Source organism: Anas platyrhynchos, chromosome 16 (assembly GCF_047663525.1).
Source record: "Anas platyrhynchos isolate ZD024472 breed Pekin duck chromosome 16, IASCAAS_PekinDuck_T2T, whole genome shotgun sequence".
Lineage (NCBI taxonomy): Eukaryota > Metazoa > Chordata > Aves > Anseriformes > Anatidae > Anas > Anas platyrhynchos.
This window is the reverse complement of record NC_092602.1, coordinates 14,127,312-14,143,158: the sequence shown is the minus strand read 5'-3', so window position 1 is coordinate 14,143,158 and position 15,847 is coordinate 14,127,312. Positions and strand designations below refer to the sequence as shown.

The 15,847-nt window shown below is 42.8% G+C and overlaps 1 protein-coding gene across 4 annotated transcripts in view; it reads left to right on the top strand.

The window, feature by feature from the left end:
- The window catches only part of GLT1D1 (glycosyltransferase 1 domain containing 1), an 86,859-nt gene extending 77,827 nt beyond the window's left edge, over positions 1-9,032 (top strand). Inside the window, exons 13-14 of one of the 4 annotated variants that reach the window (XM_038187429.2) lie at positions 4,394-4,582; positions 7,544-7,954. In XM_038187429.2, coding sequence (XP_038043357.1) covers positions 4,394-4,567 — 174 coding nt within the window. In that variant the 3' untranslated portion in view covers positions 4,568-4,582; positions 7,544-7,954. Of the gene's footprint in view, positions 1-4,393 lie in introns of all 4 variants that reach the window. The other 3 variants (XM_038187430.2, XM_038187428.2, XM_027469877.3) reach the window with 3 other exon arrangements.
- The last annotated feature ends 6,815 nt before the right edge of the window (positions 9,033-15,847 follow it).

Genomic DNA, 15,847 nt, shown 5'->3' with positions numbered 1-15,847 from the left:
GTGTGACTAGAGTTATCAGGGATGCCAGGGTTTGTAGGACCCTTGCATGCTCAGCCATGGTAGCCTGGCTGAGTCAACAGATGAATTCAGAGCCCTTTGGGACACCGCTTTCAATCTCCTGCTCACCTTTGTGGTTTAAGGTCCTGACTGAAGCCTCAGAGCTCTAAATTAGCCAAAGGGAGTTACTTGGTGATCTCAGGGAAATCAGTTTTGATGTTTTGCTATTAACTTACTTGATATATCAGGACTTAAGATGGCAGCCATCAAAAGAAAATGTTAAATTGTATATTGAAAGATTTAAAAGTATGTGTGCTCCTTCTGCAAATATAATTTAGCATCAACATAGATGAAGATTAAGCAATCCAAACATTTGCAAGGTCTACCCTTGTGTTTAATGAATGCAGAACTTCATTCTTCTTTTACGAAACATTTTCTCCTGTCTACTGGGCTCATAACCTGTTCTGTCCCTTTCTCCCCACAGTCTTTTTAATCTTTTAGTCAAAAACCGTTCCACATGAAATTAAAGAAACAGTTTTGTCAAAGGCTTGTCAGAGGAGATGGGTGCTTCCAAGTGGAAACCAATCACTTAATGGCTCAGTGGGATCTGAGCATTTTTTTTCATTAAGTTGTCCAAAGTGATTTCATCACTCCAGACTGTACTTCCCTTCCACCCACCTCTGTGTGGCTGGTCCAAGCCCAGTTGCTTTATTGTTTGAAACCCACACCCCATAGGCAAGCAGGCCTCTGCAGACCAGTCAGCAAGAGCTTGGTATTTCCTGGCACATGTCCTGGTATTCCCAGATGCCATAGGCAAAGTAATTCTGCGTGACACACCCCAATGAAAAGGCTTGATCCTCTAAACATTTAATTATATTCAGAATCTGAGAGTAAAGAGAGAAAAAAAAAAAAAGGAAAAAAAAAAAAAAGACAACATAAGACCAAACTCTCAGAAAAAAATAAGGTTTAATTATTTTTTAAACAAACTAAAATTTCTAAAGAGGTGGGTAACTTTTATGTGCATTCCTCCTTAAATGAACTGTATTTTTGTCAAGTATCTATTGCATGTCATTCCTATGATATCTAATTTTAGGTATTAAATATTGAGGGCACTTGAAATCTCTCATCCTTTATAAAAATGTGGGACAACATTTGTTTTGCCCCATTCTAGAAATTCATTTCCCCTAAAGCATTGCAATGCTTTCCATCATTTATCGGCAGTCCTGGCTATCGGGGGAGGTCCCAGTCGACTGGCGGCTAGCAAACGTGACGCCCATCTACAAGAAGGGACGGAGGGTAGACCCAGGGAACTACAGGCCTGTCAGTTTGACCTCAGTGCCAGGGAAGCTCATGGAGCAGATTATCTTGAGTGTCATCACGCGGCACTTGCAGGGCAAGCAGGCGATCAGGCCCAGTCAGCATGGGTTTATGAAAGGCAGGTCCTGCTTGACGAACCTGGTCTCCTTCTATGACGAAGTGACACACTGGGTGGATGAGGGAAAGGCTGTGGATGTGGTCTACCTTGACTTCAGTAAGGCTTTTGACACCGTTCCCCACAGCATTCTCCTCAAGAAATAGGCTGCTCGTGTCTTGGACTGGCGTACTCTTCGTTGGGTTAGAAACTGGCTGGATGGCCGGGCCCAAAGAGTCGTGGTAAATGGAGTCAAATCCAGTTGGAGGCCGGTCACTAGTGGTGTCCCCCAGGGCTCGGTACTGGGGCCAGTCCTCTTTAATATGTTTATCAATGATCTGGATGAGGGGATCAAGTGCACCCTCAGTAAGTTTGCAGATGACACCAAGTTAGGTGCGTGTGTCGATCTTCTCGAGGGTAGGAAGGCTCTGCAGGAGGATCTGGATAGGCTGCACCGATGGGCTGAGGTCAACTGCATGAAGTTCAACAAGGCCAAGTGCCGGGTCCTGCACCTGGGGTGCAATAACCCCAAGCAGAGCTACAGGCTGGGAGATGAGTGGTTGGAAAGCTGCCTGGTGGAGAACGACCTGGGAGTGATGGTTGCTAGTCGGCTGAATATGAGCCAGCAGTGTGCTCAGGTGGCCAAGAAGGCCAACGGCATCCTGGCTTGTATCAGAAGCAGTGTGGCCGGCAGGGCTAGGGAGGTGATCGTCCCCCTGTACTCGGCTCTGGTGAGGCCGCACCTCGAATACTGTGTTCAGTTTTGGGCCCCTCGCTACAAGAAGGAGAAGGAGGTGCTCGAGAGAGTCCAGAGAAGGGCAACAAAGCTGGTGAGGGGCCTGGAGAACAAGTCCTACGAGGAGTGGCTGAGGGAGCTGGGATTGGTCAGCCTGGAAAAAGGGAGGCTCAGGGGCGACCTTATTGCTCTGTGTAGGTACATTAAAGGAGGCTGTAGCGAGGTGGGGGTTGGTCTACTCTCCCATGTGCCTGGTGACAGGACAAGAGGGAATGGGCTAAAGTTGCACCAGGGGAGGTTTAGTTTGGATATTAGGAAAAACTTCTTTACCGAAAGGGTTGTTAGGCATTGGAATGGGCTGCCCAGGGAAGTGGTTGAGTCACCATCCCTGGAGGTCTTTAAAAGGCATTTAGACGTAGACCTTAGTGATATGGGTTAGTGGAGGACTGATTAGTGTTAGGTCAGAGGTTGGACTAGGTGATCTTGGAGGTCTCTTCCAACCTAGATGATTCTGTGATTCTGTGGTTCTGTGAACTATCAACATTTGCAAATGGGTCAGAAAAATATTTGTTTGCAGAATAATACCCAAATCCAATGCAAAGCTGTTGAGGTACTTTCTTCTTGCATGGATGTCGAATGAATGCCAATCATCTTCACTCATGGTTTTTAAGATAAATTAACCATTTACATTTGTTGTTCCTTATCTCCCCAAACCATGTCAAATACAGCTTTTAAACCACTGTATACAGTCTATTGTTTGCTTCTCTTTTTCCCCATCCTGAGGTCTGTATCTCCTTTCATCTCCACCTGTGTGGCAATTTGTTAAACTGCTCTGCTCTTCCATTTTCCTGCAGCTTACAACATTCTTTCTCTTTGTTGAGCATTCTCCTTTTCTTAAACTGTGGTGGAAAAAATAAGTTTCATTCACAAACACAAGAATGATCTTTCTTCAGCTGCTTAGTGCCCCATACCTCCGTGAGAAAAAAAGAGGCCTTTGAAAATGAGGTTTCTTATTCTTCTCAGGATGCCAAATCTCAACTTGATAAAATTCTAACTCATAGCATGTTTCATCCTTCTGACCTCTTGTCTCTATCCACCATTTTCTGTAAATTGAAAAAATGTTCACACTTTGCATAATCCACTGTGGTACACTTCCAAGTTACCCAAATATTTGGTTTACTTTACGGAGATAAAGCTTGCCTACCCTCTAGCACTAACGCTTGGTGCTTTTGGGATGGGGAGAGATTCCTGGGTGTTTGGCCGGCTGTTATCACAGCCATGCTCTGTTCTGCAGCACAGCCAATAAACACTATCAGCAGTAACTATTGGCTCTCCAGTCATTATTTCCATACCTGATCTAACCCAGCAATGACAACTTGAAGAGGAATGTGAGGATGTAAAAGCAACACACTCTAGAGAATTTGTAATGCCCATGAATACCGGTACAAAATATTGGCACCTCAGTCCCTATTTAGAAGCCGATTGCTGTGCTCTGGAAGTCAGCCTGTGACACCACCATGGCTCTGAGCTCTTGCTCCTCAAACAGCATCAGCGACTGCTGGAGTTAAGGTGTGATTTGACAAGAATAAAGGCATTAAACGCTGTCTCACACTTTGTAATGTGGTTATAAATAATATTGTTTTGGCCAAGTAATAGTGACAATATAGCTATTTACAGACTGCACTAAAGGTCAAGCTAGGAGGTTGCACCCTTTTCTGTATGAAAATATAGTAAAGAGGCAAGGGGGGAATTCAATAACAATCTTCTGAAGTAGGGGAACATTAATATTACATGTTCTGAATATTCATAATCTTAATACTATTTCCCTTTCTTTTTGACCTCAGTATGACCTCTGTAATGATTCTGTTCTGAACATTTTTCCTTCCACAAATCCACAAATCCACAAAAAAGTCTTCCACAAATCCTGTAGCTCATCTTGTTTTTTGTATCCACAGTTTCTTTCTGATTACATATTTTATTGTTGTAGCCTTGGGAAATGCTCCTGGGTGTCTCTGGAGTATTATGCATCTAGTTACCTAGTGCATCTTCCATCCTTTTTAGTTACTTTTCTGCAATTTAATGAGATCATTTTTCTATCTGCTCCACTCTTAAAACATGTGTCTCTGCACATCACTTGTTTGAATAAAACATCAGAAAGTGTTTAAGCTTGCACTGGGGGAAGTCTCCCAGACACCATCGTTAAGGTAGCATTGTTCCACACTGCAGTGACTTCTTTCTTTTTATTTTAGAACCTGCCAAATTTTGCCAACAGGCAGCTCCCCAGCAGGACTGGGTCACCTGAGCCAGCTCGGATGGGGGATGCACTTTGCCACAGGAGCCCAGAGCAGTGCCGAGAGGTGGGAGCTGTAGACATGCCCATGGACAGACAGGAAAAACCATTAATGAAGTGGGACGCTCATTGAAAGCAGAAATAAGAGGTGTATAATCAACTCTTTTTTTTTTTTTTCTGTTAAGCAAGGGAAACTCAAAGGAATTGTTACTGATGTCTTTCAAGAATCTTGCATTTGTTTTGAGGACAAGGAAAACAGCATTTCTCAGAACCATAACTCTCTTCTCTGGCAGGTATCTTTACTCTGCAAAACAAGGGCATTTTAGTTTAGTTTAGTTTAGTTTAGTTTATATTTTATTTTATTTTTTTTCCCTCCTTCACTCCTTAAAAGAATGGTGCCTTTTAGACTGTTCTGTGAGGCTGGGATCTTCTAATGACTGATGTCTACACATGGCTTTTCAGGTCATTGCAACAGCTCCAGCCTGCTAATATTGTTGTAGCTCTTGCTAAAGTTTTGCCAGTGCAATGTGACATCACTCCAAATGTCATGTCAGGGGACAACAGAGCTGGCTGGGGGGCTGAACTATTGAGTGGAAGGGAACATATCATGCAGCAAGTGATTCACTGGACTTGAATAAATCCTCTGGTCCTCGGCTGTGATCACTCTGCAGCCAAGTGAGCAGCAGTGCTGTGACTGCTGGGGCTGAATGCAAACACTTGTTCATAAGGCCTGGGCTGAGACCAGCTGCTTTCCTCCCATTTAAACAAATTCAGCATACAGGATCCCAACTTCAGCAGGCTTTAAATGGAAGGACCACTGTAAGGGACTTGGTTGTGATGTTACATTCCTTCCTCGTGCTGATAACAGCTATAAAGTTAAATCCCATATTTAAACAGGGAAAATGGACCATCAGGTCTGTAGCTCTTGAGCAGCAGTCATTAATTCCTGTGTATGGCTCCTATTTCTGTGTCTTGTTTAAAATTCTCCAGTCCCAGACAGTTACTTGAACCAGTACATTAAAAGCCATGTAATGGAGATGTGGCGAGGTTCAGCTGGCATATGTAGAGTCAACAAGCAGCTCAAGACAAAATGGGAATGTTTCATGCAATCCTGACCAATCTTAGAAGAGGCCAAATTCCTGAATATGAACTTTGGAGGCAAAGAAGGGAAGAGGTGATATGCCTGAGCCAGTCTGGCAAGAGCAGACAATGTCAGATTGCAAATGGTGCCGGTGATGGACACACACAGCAGCACAGCTGGAGAGAGAAAGCACCAACAAGCACTTATTCTGCTTGTAGAGACACAAATGGAGGTACTCGTGGACCCATGGAAGAGATATGAAGCCTCAGCAAGGGAATTTCTGCACAAAGACAAATAGTCAGGAACCAATTTACTTTAAACTACTTTATGGTTGGCAAGATTAATCTCACCTTCATGCGAGTGTCTCATGAATACAGAAAACTATTTATTTGGATTTCCATTATGGTCAGCGGAGTTGTCCAGGCCTCATCGAAAGCATAGTTCATCAAAGCAACCTCAGGTGAGGAGAAGCCACCAAGGAAAGGTATTTGTCTCCATCAGAAGGAGGGAGAGACCTCTCCAACACGCAGCTTGCATTTTTCCCCTTAGCAGTATTTTGTTTCTTCCTTGCTCATTTTTCAGTATTTCGATACATTTAAAGCCACTACTAAAATGCATCATTTTTACTGTAACATTAGGGGACAAATTTTATTCTGATTGGCTTATAAATATTAACAACTGGTAACTTTCTTGTAATTGGAGAAAAGTTTGTTTCCTGAATCACAGCAAGCCAGGTTTCAGCTTTAAGCAGACAATATAATGGCTTGACCTCAAATCCCACAGAAACCTGTGTCCATCCTTAGGTTTGCACAGGGCAGGTATGTAACAGCACATTTTGACTGGGATCTTGCTAAGGTGTCACACTGGGTCACTAGATGCAAACTGCATTCCTGATCCTCCACAGTTATCACACCAGCAAATAATATGGGCATGCAAGGATTTCCATTAATATGGCTTGATACTGGAAGATATCCAGGAAGACAGAAATTTAATCATGGGAAGCAAGAAAAGAATGAAGGCCTGGAGATGAAGTATGCACCCTATTCTCCCCAGCATCTTCCTAGTTTTGCCTGTAAATGCATGTTTCCCTGTTCCCATCTATTTTTGGAAAGTCCCCCAGAGCACTATAATTATCTCCATCAGCGATGTCAGAAGAGTTTACAGCTGAAGTAGATGTCTGCTCAGAACAGAAAAATCAGGTACATCCTCATGTGCATTAGGGAGGTATAAAAATCAAGCTGCTGCACAGTTTTTAGTGGAAGATCAAGTAGTCTGGCTGTGCTATTTGTAGAGATTTGTGGGGCATATCTGATTTAAAAAAAAAAAAAAGAGTAATATTATCCTTCCAGGCTTTAACTTCAAGCCATGTGGATTGAGTAAATACAATGCTCAATTAATGCCACCACAATAATGAGGATACCCTGGTGATTCTTTCTCTTTGTTTATTGCTGGTTTTTCTGCACCACTTCCAAGGGTTCTAATCTCTCTGCCTACTAGTCTGAAATAAGTGAGGATGTACTTTTAAAAAGAAAAGTCTGATTTTGCTATGATGATGTTAAAATTCAGTTATGTTAGGTTTTATGTGTGACTGAGTATCTATATACACAAGTGAAAGCTACATTCTCAACATGTGTAAACTGCCAGTATCTTGTTAATAAATTTTAAAACAAACTAACTAAAACATTACTGAAGAGGATAAGCCTTGCTAAGACATTCTACATCTTGCAAGCAAGTTAGTACCAAAGCCAGTGAATTCATGTTGGGGGAATACAGAGTCACAAACAGATGCCAGGCTGCAAGCAGCTTCAGCAGGTATCATCACATCAAGGTGCCAGGGCCTGATTTTCAGTGGTATCATGAACTTTTATCTAATTTTATTAAGTCTATTGTCTGCTCGATGTGCCTCTGAAATTAGACATTGTGTCATAAACCAGGAGCTCAACATTAACTACTACTTTAAAACTGATGATTTTAATTATTCCATCTATTTAGCTTCCCATCTTTTTTATTTATTTAAATTTTTTTCAGGACAACAGCAAATTTAGAGAGATCTGGATTTTGCAGAAAAGAGTTATAATGACAAGTACTTTTTCATTTATTTGTGACAACATGTTACCCCCAGAAGGGATCTATCCCTGACATCGGATGCAAAGACTTCCTCTGTGAAGTGGGAGATAACTGTGGACTGATACAAAAGCGGCAAACACCCGTTCACAGAAGAAGATTAATACCCTAAGCCGACAAATGATTTCCATTGTGTATATATGCAACTGCATGAGCAAAATACCCATGTTTATTGCATAATCTATTGCATGTTATACTCCATTATTTTTGAATACAATAGTTCTTTTGGCATCAGTACTAAATGAATGGCAAGTTCATTTTGTCTGAAAGGCTAAACAAACAAGCACTAACAATGAAAATAAATCAAATTGCTGCAGTACTTTCAAGTAGCTGGTAAAAATAATATTTTACTCAAATAACTCAGCTGTAACCACCATGAACTACTGGGAAGGTTAAGGTTGTGGCTCAGTATTCTAGTGAGAATACACACAGAATTATTCAAAATATACAATTTCATCCCCACTGCTTGACTGGGATTACAAGCAGGAGGTGGGAGTCTGAGTTTCTCTCCCTACTACCAAGTTGAATCTACCAAGTTAAATCTACCAACACAATAACAGTAAATGGAGTATTCTGAAAGATAAGTCATTTGGCAAAATAAAAATAAAATAAAAAAAAAATAAAATGCTACATGTATATAAAAACAATGACAGTCAGGCTGGCCTGGTTTACTCTAAAATAAAGCCACTGAGAAAGAAAATCCACATTTAACACTCTGGACTACTGTTTGTGAGCATGGAGTGCCTGGTGTGGTCAAAGCCCACCTAGGAGGTGGCTGCCCCTATTTCATGGCAACACTGTGAGTCAAGAGGAACTGGAAAAGTCTGAGCTGCTCACATACAATGATGCTGAAAAAACAATGTGAATGTCAACAGGTAATGCCATTCGGATGTGCTCTGGCGGAGCTAAAATTAGAATTCAGTTCTGAAGGATTTAGCTGTCACTGAAGTCTGAGGAAATCATAGCACAGTGAGCTCTGTGCCAGGCCTTTTTATGGGCAGTGAGCAATACTCAGGTGGAAACAGTTAACTCCATTAACCTCAGTGAAATGAGAAATGACTGCAGTCCATGCACTTACATGAAATTAAGACCAGTTGTTAGCGTGCATGATATAGTTAGATATAGCATAGTTCCTATTAAAAGCAATTAGAGCTGAGTAAGAGCTGAAAACATTTTTTTATTATTATTTTTATTATTATTTTTTATTTTTTTCTGAAGAGATCCTTGCCCAGAGACTGCCAGATTACTTTTTTAGGACCAAAAGAAAGCACCACCTAATTTAGCCTCCTGCAATGCAGACCATCTGGCTTCTAATGTCCAGCCCAGTGGCAGTGCCCAAAACAGAGCATGATTTTGAGAAAAACATCAAAAAAAATGTGAGCAGTAAACCTGTTGCAACCCTTGGTGGCTTGTTCCCTCACTATAATAAATGTATTTCTGGTCAGAATTTGTATAGCTACAGCTTCATATCCTGGTGCCCTGATGCCGGTCTTTGCCTATGGATTAAAGAGACTGTTCAAATTTATGTCCACCATGTAAGTACTTACGTGTTGAGATCAAAGCACTGCATAAGCTCCCTTTAACAGATGACATGGACTGAGCCCTCAGACTCTCTCTCTCTGAGATGCTTTCTAATCTTTTAATCATTCCCCTGTCTGAATCCTTCCCAGCTCCTCACCCCGTGTGATTTGAGAGCCTGGCTGGAGGCAGCAGCCTCCAGGACAGAAGAAGGTACAGCCTGTGCTTCCAGAAAGGCCTCACCTCTGTGTGCTGCTGCCCAGAGCACATCAGAGGCTAAAACTTCATTACAACCACAATGACCAGACTGGTCTGCTTAGGACTGGCCCTAAGGTGAGCAGCTTCAGCCATTATACAATCTTGGCCTGCACACTCCCCAGCTCGATGTCCAAGCTGCAGCATAGGCCCATGGCCCTGCTTTAGCTTGCCATGGAGCTGCAGCCCAGAGACTAGGGGAATTAATGCTCCAACAGGCTTTGGGAGCACAAAACCTATCAGTCTGTGATGGATATTCCCCAAATCAAACTGCCTTATGACTGAAAAAGGCATTTGCAATTGGAATTGCAGGGAGCTGTGGCTGAAGGATTATGCCAGCCACCATACAGCTTGCAGGGCCTTAAAAAAATTAGTTATTCTGTGATAATCTTGTATACACTAAAAGTTATAAAATAGTGTGTCACTAGACTAATTAAAAATAATTGTTGCCACAGGAAAACTCTCTGTGGAACATCACTCTGTTGTGATGGGAAAGTTTCCATGACTGATAAATCTAGAGAGGGCTTCTGTCCCATGAACCTCTGCTTTCTAGTAAGACATTTAATTGACTTCTACATAAAGATTAGGAATAACTCAAAACCTGTTTTATGCTGCAGCCAGTCAAGTGTTCCTTTTCTATCTTCCATGCCAAGTATTTGAATGTCAATCTATTAACACAGCTAACTGCCCACTGGAAAAAGGGCTGCCTTGGGAGGCTGAGCCTATAGAAAGCCTTCCTTATTAGCCTTTCCCTAGTCTCTCTTTGGTAATTTAAACTGAAGTAAACAAACATGCAAATGATAATTCACCACCAACAAACAAACAAACGAACAAAAAGAGAAAAACAATTTTAGTAAACCACTTTTATTATTTCCACCAGAAAAAAAAAAAAAATCAATTTGAGCAGCTGAAAAAAAAAAAAAAAAGTCTTTTGAGTCCAGTTTTACTTAATTAAGCTCATTTTAAAAGGTGAAGAAAAACTCCAAGATCTTAGGGAAAAACTCTCGTAAGACACTCCCAAAAGCAAAGTATTTTATTTTGTATTGCTTTCCATAAGATTATACAAACAAACAAAAACAACAAGGCAATTCAAGACTTCATGAGCTGAAATTTCCCTTCCTTTGCATGGCTCTGACGATACCTGAGCCAGACTGCAGCTCACTGTTTGGGATCTCACACAGCTCAACAGCTCCAATCTGAGAGACACAGATATGGTTAAAGAAATGAACAAAAAACAGATGGAAATTATTACTGGCTTGCTCTCCTTTGACACTATATGTAAGAACAACCATGAGCACGAGAGATTCCTCCAAACTAACAGCATGAGATGCTGAAACAAATTGAAGAGAAAGGAAATCTAATGTCAGCCTTCAAAAAATGGAAGAGAAACCCTAAGATGCTGCTTTTTTATCTTACATGTATTCCATACTGGTGGTTCAAAAGTGATCAGGGTTCCCCGTGCCAGGGGAGTCTCCCTGCTTTATCTTAAGCTCTGTCCACCCTGTGCTGTTCCCAAATATTGCCGCCAGTGACCACTGAAACACCACTGCCATCCAGCTGGGTATGACTTTCAGGGGACTCTAGGACAAAGGCAAGTTCCAAGCCTTTTTTTTGCTAGATAGGAAAAGCCTGGCACCACTAAGGAAGCAAATAACCAGTAACCTTTACAAACAAGTTGTTGTTAAGAACTTGTTTCTAAAGAGTTGTCCCAATCTCTTGCCTACCAATGAATCAACAAACAAGTCTCAGCTATGAACCATGCTCTGTATTTAGGGGCAAATATAGTCTAAACAGGCAAATAATCATGCTACTCTCTCAATACATATAAAATTTATGGTCACTGCAATATTTCAGCAAAGGCACTTTTCGAGGGAGGAATGGTCTGCAGAGCAATTAGGATGAAAAAGAGTTTTGGCTGCCTTCGGCTTAGCGGCTCTCATCTGTCATAGAAGGAAATTTATGCTGCTGCAGAAGCCCGCATTAAAAAGCTGGGAGGAGAGCACACACCCCACACTTCTTGTGTGTTGCAGTGTCCAGAAGCTGCTCTGCAGCACCAAAAATATACATATAGAAAAGACAAGTTTTTGTCAGCACCAATATCACCAAAGGAAAAAAAATTCAATCAAGCCTCTCCCATCACCACAACTAGTTCTTCCCATCTCATATTTATGGTTGTTGCCCCACTTGTTGACAGTTATAAGGCATTAAGCAATTCCTTCTGGTCTGGCCTATGGTCTTCTCTCCTCCGTGGCTCCTGCTCAAGACCTACTGCCGTCATTGCTACAGGATTTTGGAGTCTGACTCCTCAGCTGCAGCTCTGGCCTTTCAGGGACAGAAACTCCACTGTTCCACAGTCTTCAGCAGTAAAATTATAGCTAGTTGTTTCTAATTTATTGAGAACTAAGGTTACCTCTAGATTATTATTTATTTTCCAGGCCAAAAAAGTACTTACCTTTCCTCAGATATTTTGGCTTTGCATGAGGAACAGCAAAGAAAAATGCAAGGACAAATAGGTGAAACCTAATATCTGTTTACAGACATTAGATAAACACAGGACTGGCTCTATTACTCCAAGAGGCTTAATTACATACTAAAAATGAAAAGCATATGTGGTTGCAGAGCTAGCACCTAATCTGAAGAGACAGTTAATTCCTGAGCGTCCCAATCAAGGCAATGCTCAAGGCATGCCATCAGCACCATGGATGCTGTACATTTTTTATTTTTTTTTATTATCATTATTTTTATTCAGACAACCACCCACCAAAGTCTATACTCCAACTCCCAAGCAGTCAGCACACACTCCATCAGTTGTGGATATCTCCAGTGCCAGAGCATTCTGACATGTTACTGCTAAATCACCAGAAAACATTTTCTGTGGCATAATGTGACGAGCAGTATGTGCTTTTTCACACCGCAGCTGTGCTTCGTGGAAGATCCTGCCCACCTATCCCTCCACCTACATAGACGTGAATGTTCTAGCTGTGAAAAGTTTTGACTTAATTGTTGGCTCTATCCTACTCTTTCTGAAATTATTATGGTTTTATTTCCCCACTTCTCCTAGCTGCTGCTGTCTTACTTAATAAGCTGCTCACAACTGCAAAGTTTCTAGCAGCATCCCCAAATTGCAGGCAGGGCTTCTTGATGTTTAGCAGGTGCTCCAAAACCATGCAAGGTCTGATCACCTGGGTCTGACCCACACCAGAAGTGAGGCTGCTTGTGACAGACACAGCTGTACCGTGCCTTCAGTGTTCCATGATGTGCTCAACCGACCTCTCTGAAGCACCTCCAGGTGTTCTCAGGTGTTTTGCCTTTTGGTAGAGCAGCTGGAGGCTGCTGCCTTTGATGCAGTTTAATGAGGAAGTATATGGGGAGAGTATGGAAGAGAGGGCAGCACACAGGTGATTTTGGCAAGCTGCTCAAAATATAACCGAGCAGCAAGTGCAGGTTATGTGTTCCTTGCATCTTAAATACTGTATGGACCACTGAGGGAAGGCAGGATAGAAATGCTGGAAAACAATAACCTGGGAAGAAAGAGCAGTGGGTACATCTTCTAAGCTCCATTGTAGAAAAAAAGCTCATTTCTTTAGCTTCCATCCTACTCACTGGAGACTTTAATCTGCTGAGTCAGAGTCTGCTCCACCCCTTTGAGCACTTTGTGTGCTGCACCTGGGAGCAGAGCTCCCCTCCATCTCTGGGAGCTCTGACAGATCCTGCAGTGCCAGAGAACAGTGTCTTGAGCAAACAGAGAGGCTGTACTACATCAGCCCAGCCCCAGCCCAAAAGCACTTGGAGCATTAAAAAGAAAAAAAAAAAAAAAAAAAAAAAAAAATTATGGGACTAATCTGTTGCATTAATGAAAAAAAAAAAAAAAAGTATGGAAGCAGAGAACAGAGCACATTTTTCAGTGCTAGTAAATAGGAGTTTATATATCCTGTCTTCTTCTGTGTATCCACACATAGTCTGTAAAACTGTGTGGTTTTCCTTTGTTCATGATTTCATTGTCTGAAGTATTTAGTGCCCATACCTACTACCCTACTACTTGTAAATGAAGTGTTTCAAACTATTTTTTTTTGGGGGGGGGGAGGGAGGAGGAGTGAGGGGATGGGGTCAATCTTGAGACCAACACATAAAGCTAAATTGTTCACAGCTATCCACTTTTACAGAAAACAAGTCTATTCCCCCACCTCCCCACACCCCATATTGTTGTTGTTATATTATCTGTATGAGCCAGGCACTGGCAAAGAGATGAAAAAAAAAAATGACAGAACATTGTAAGAGAATTTAATGAAGTGGTTCCAAATATTGTATCAAAATAAATGAAGTGAATAATGCAAGAGCTCATTCCAGGTCCCTTCTACAACAATAACTATTGTGTGAGCAGCACATCTGAGGAGATGGGGATGGATGGATGAATACAAAGGTGCTACTCTGGCACATTACAGAGCAGGGAACAATGGGCAGCCTGAATTGCTATATTTAATTTCAGTAATTCTTTGAGTCCAGATTCTCAGGAAGAAAATAGCAGGTGATAAAAGAGGAGGAGGAGGAGGAATTATCATCCTTTCTGGTGTCACTTAACTATTTTGCTTCTGCTCAGGAAGGAGGAAAATGGGCTGATTGCATGCCTGCATCTTTGAACTCCTGTGCGAGCCATCCTGTATTTTGAGCAGCTTGCCAACAGCCCTCAGCAAGCAGAGCTGCTGGCCTCCCACTAGGAGGGAGGTGTTTGCTTGGCACTTCCACTCTCAAATTATCTGCCTTTCATTAAAAATATATGCAATGGGATGCAATAGAAACAGCCCTGAGCCAGAACACTTGGGCCTGTGCTGCACCGCTCAGCTCTGCAGCCCGGGCCCAGCTCCAGCCGCAGACACCATGGCCTCAGCTCCGGCTCCTGCCTGTGGTGGGCTCAGTGTGGTGGACCTCTGGGTTTGCCAGATTGCAGCTGCATGCAATGGAGACCCCAGAGCATGGTGTGGAAGCAGGAATCCATGCTGGAACACTGCTTTTATAAATGTGGCTGCTTACTTGTGTCCCCCTTGGTGACACAGAGGGAACATGAAGTTGTCAGGTAGGGACCTTTATTTGGACACAGAACCAAGCAAAAGGAGTCGGACATTGACAGGTTACCCAGGTTGTCTAACGCCATGTGGACAGGCATACTGTGCTTTCCCATCACTGACAATAGCTAAGGAGCACTGTCTATTCTCTGGTTCTTTGGAAACTACCTTTTTAGTTCTTCTTTCTATAGGAAAAACCCTTCACACTACTGCTACCTCCCTGGGAATGGCATTGACCAGTCACATAAAGCACAGCGCTGGGAACAAAGCTTTTGTCTGCATTTTTCCGAGCCCTGTCCCTGCACCTGTTAATGCCAGCAGCACCTTTCCAGAGGTCACGTTCACTGGAGCACCGAGCTGCTAGCAGTCGGCAGCCAGAGCACAAGAAGTGCCTACCTGCTCTGACAGCCAGGAACAGCAACACTGGGAAGCAGGTAGGGAATCAGCAGCAAAACTACTACAAGAGTTACCTTCCTTTCTTTGCTTCTAAGCACCCCGTGTGGCACTGCTCTAATTTTGTCTGTCTGCCTGCATTCCCCATTGGGCTGGCAGAGAGAAAACAAATGATTGGTGCTCGCCTGCCCCTTCCCAGCTCTGCCACCCATGGCTGGCTGTGCAAGTGTCCTTCCTCCCTGGGAGATGGATCCCGCAACCACCCGTGCTGCCCATCAAGCCTCTCCTAACCCAATTGCATTTCACTGACAGCTTTACTTGCAAATTCCCTCTCTGCACAGCTCACACTAAGAACCTTAATATTCCTGCAAATTCAGAAAGGGGATTTCCAACAAGCATTAGGAAAATTAAACTTCTCAAGAGCTGTCTCAATCTGACAAGCTCTTGAAAGTACATTAAGTGAAAATATTAAAATGGGGGATGGGGAACTTGTAAGCAAATGACGAATTAAGGCTAGAAATGAGGACAGCATAAGTCTACTTCATGTACACATAAAGCACACATACATGTATTCAGACACACACACACACAGATGTACATGGATATGTAGTTTAAAGCTTCTTGCTGCCTTGCAATAGCAAATTACACTCCCCCACCCTTTGCTTCCATGCAAAGCCAAAGCAGCAGCTATCACTAATGGCTGGGGCATTTCCCTCAGAGAGTTGTGCTTTGCAGCAACATGAAACATGCCTGAGCACCAGCACCCTGGGCAGCACAGGTGTAGTCTGGGATTCAAACAGCAACTTTTCACCAAGGGCATTTTCTCTGCCGGTGGGAGCAAATCAAGCCCAAGCCCAACAGACCCAGGCAAGCCAGGCACAGTGTGACCGTCCCTGGCTGGGGACCCTGGGCTCCTTGCAAATCACACCAGAGACCATGGGGCTCCTCGCAATGTCAGGGCTAGGTGGGCACTCTGCAGCAC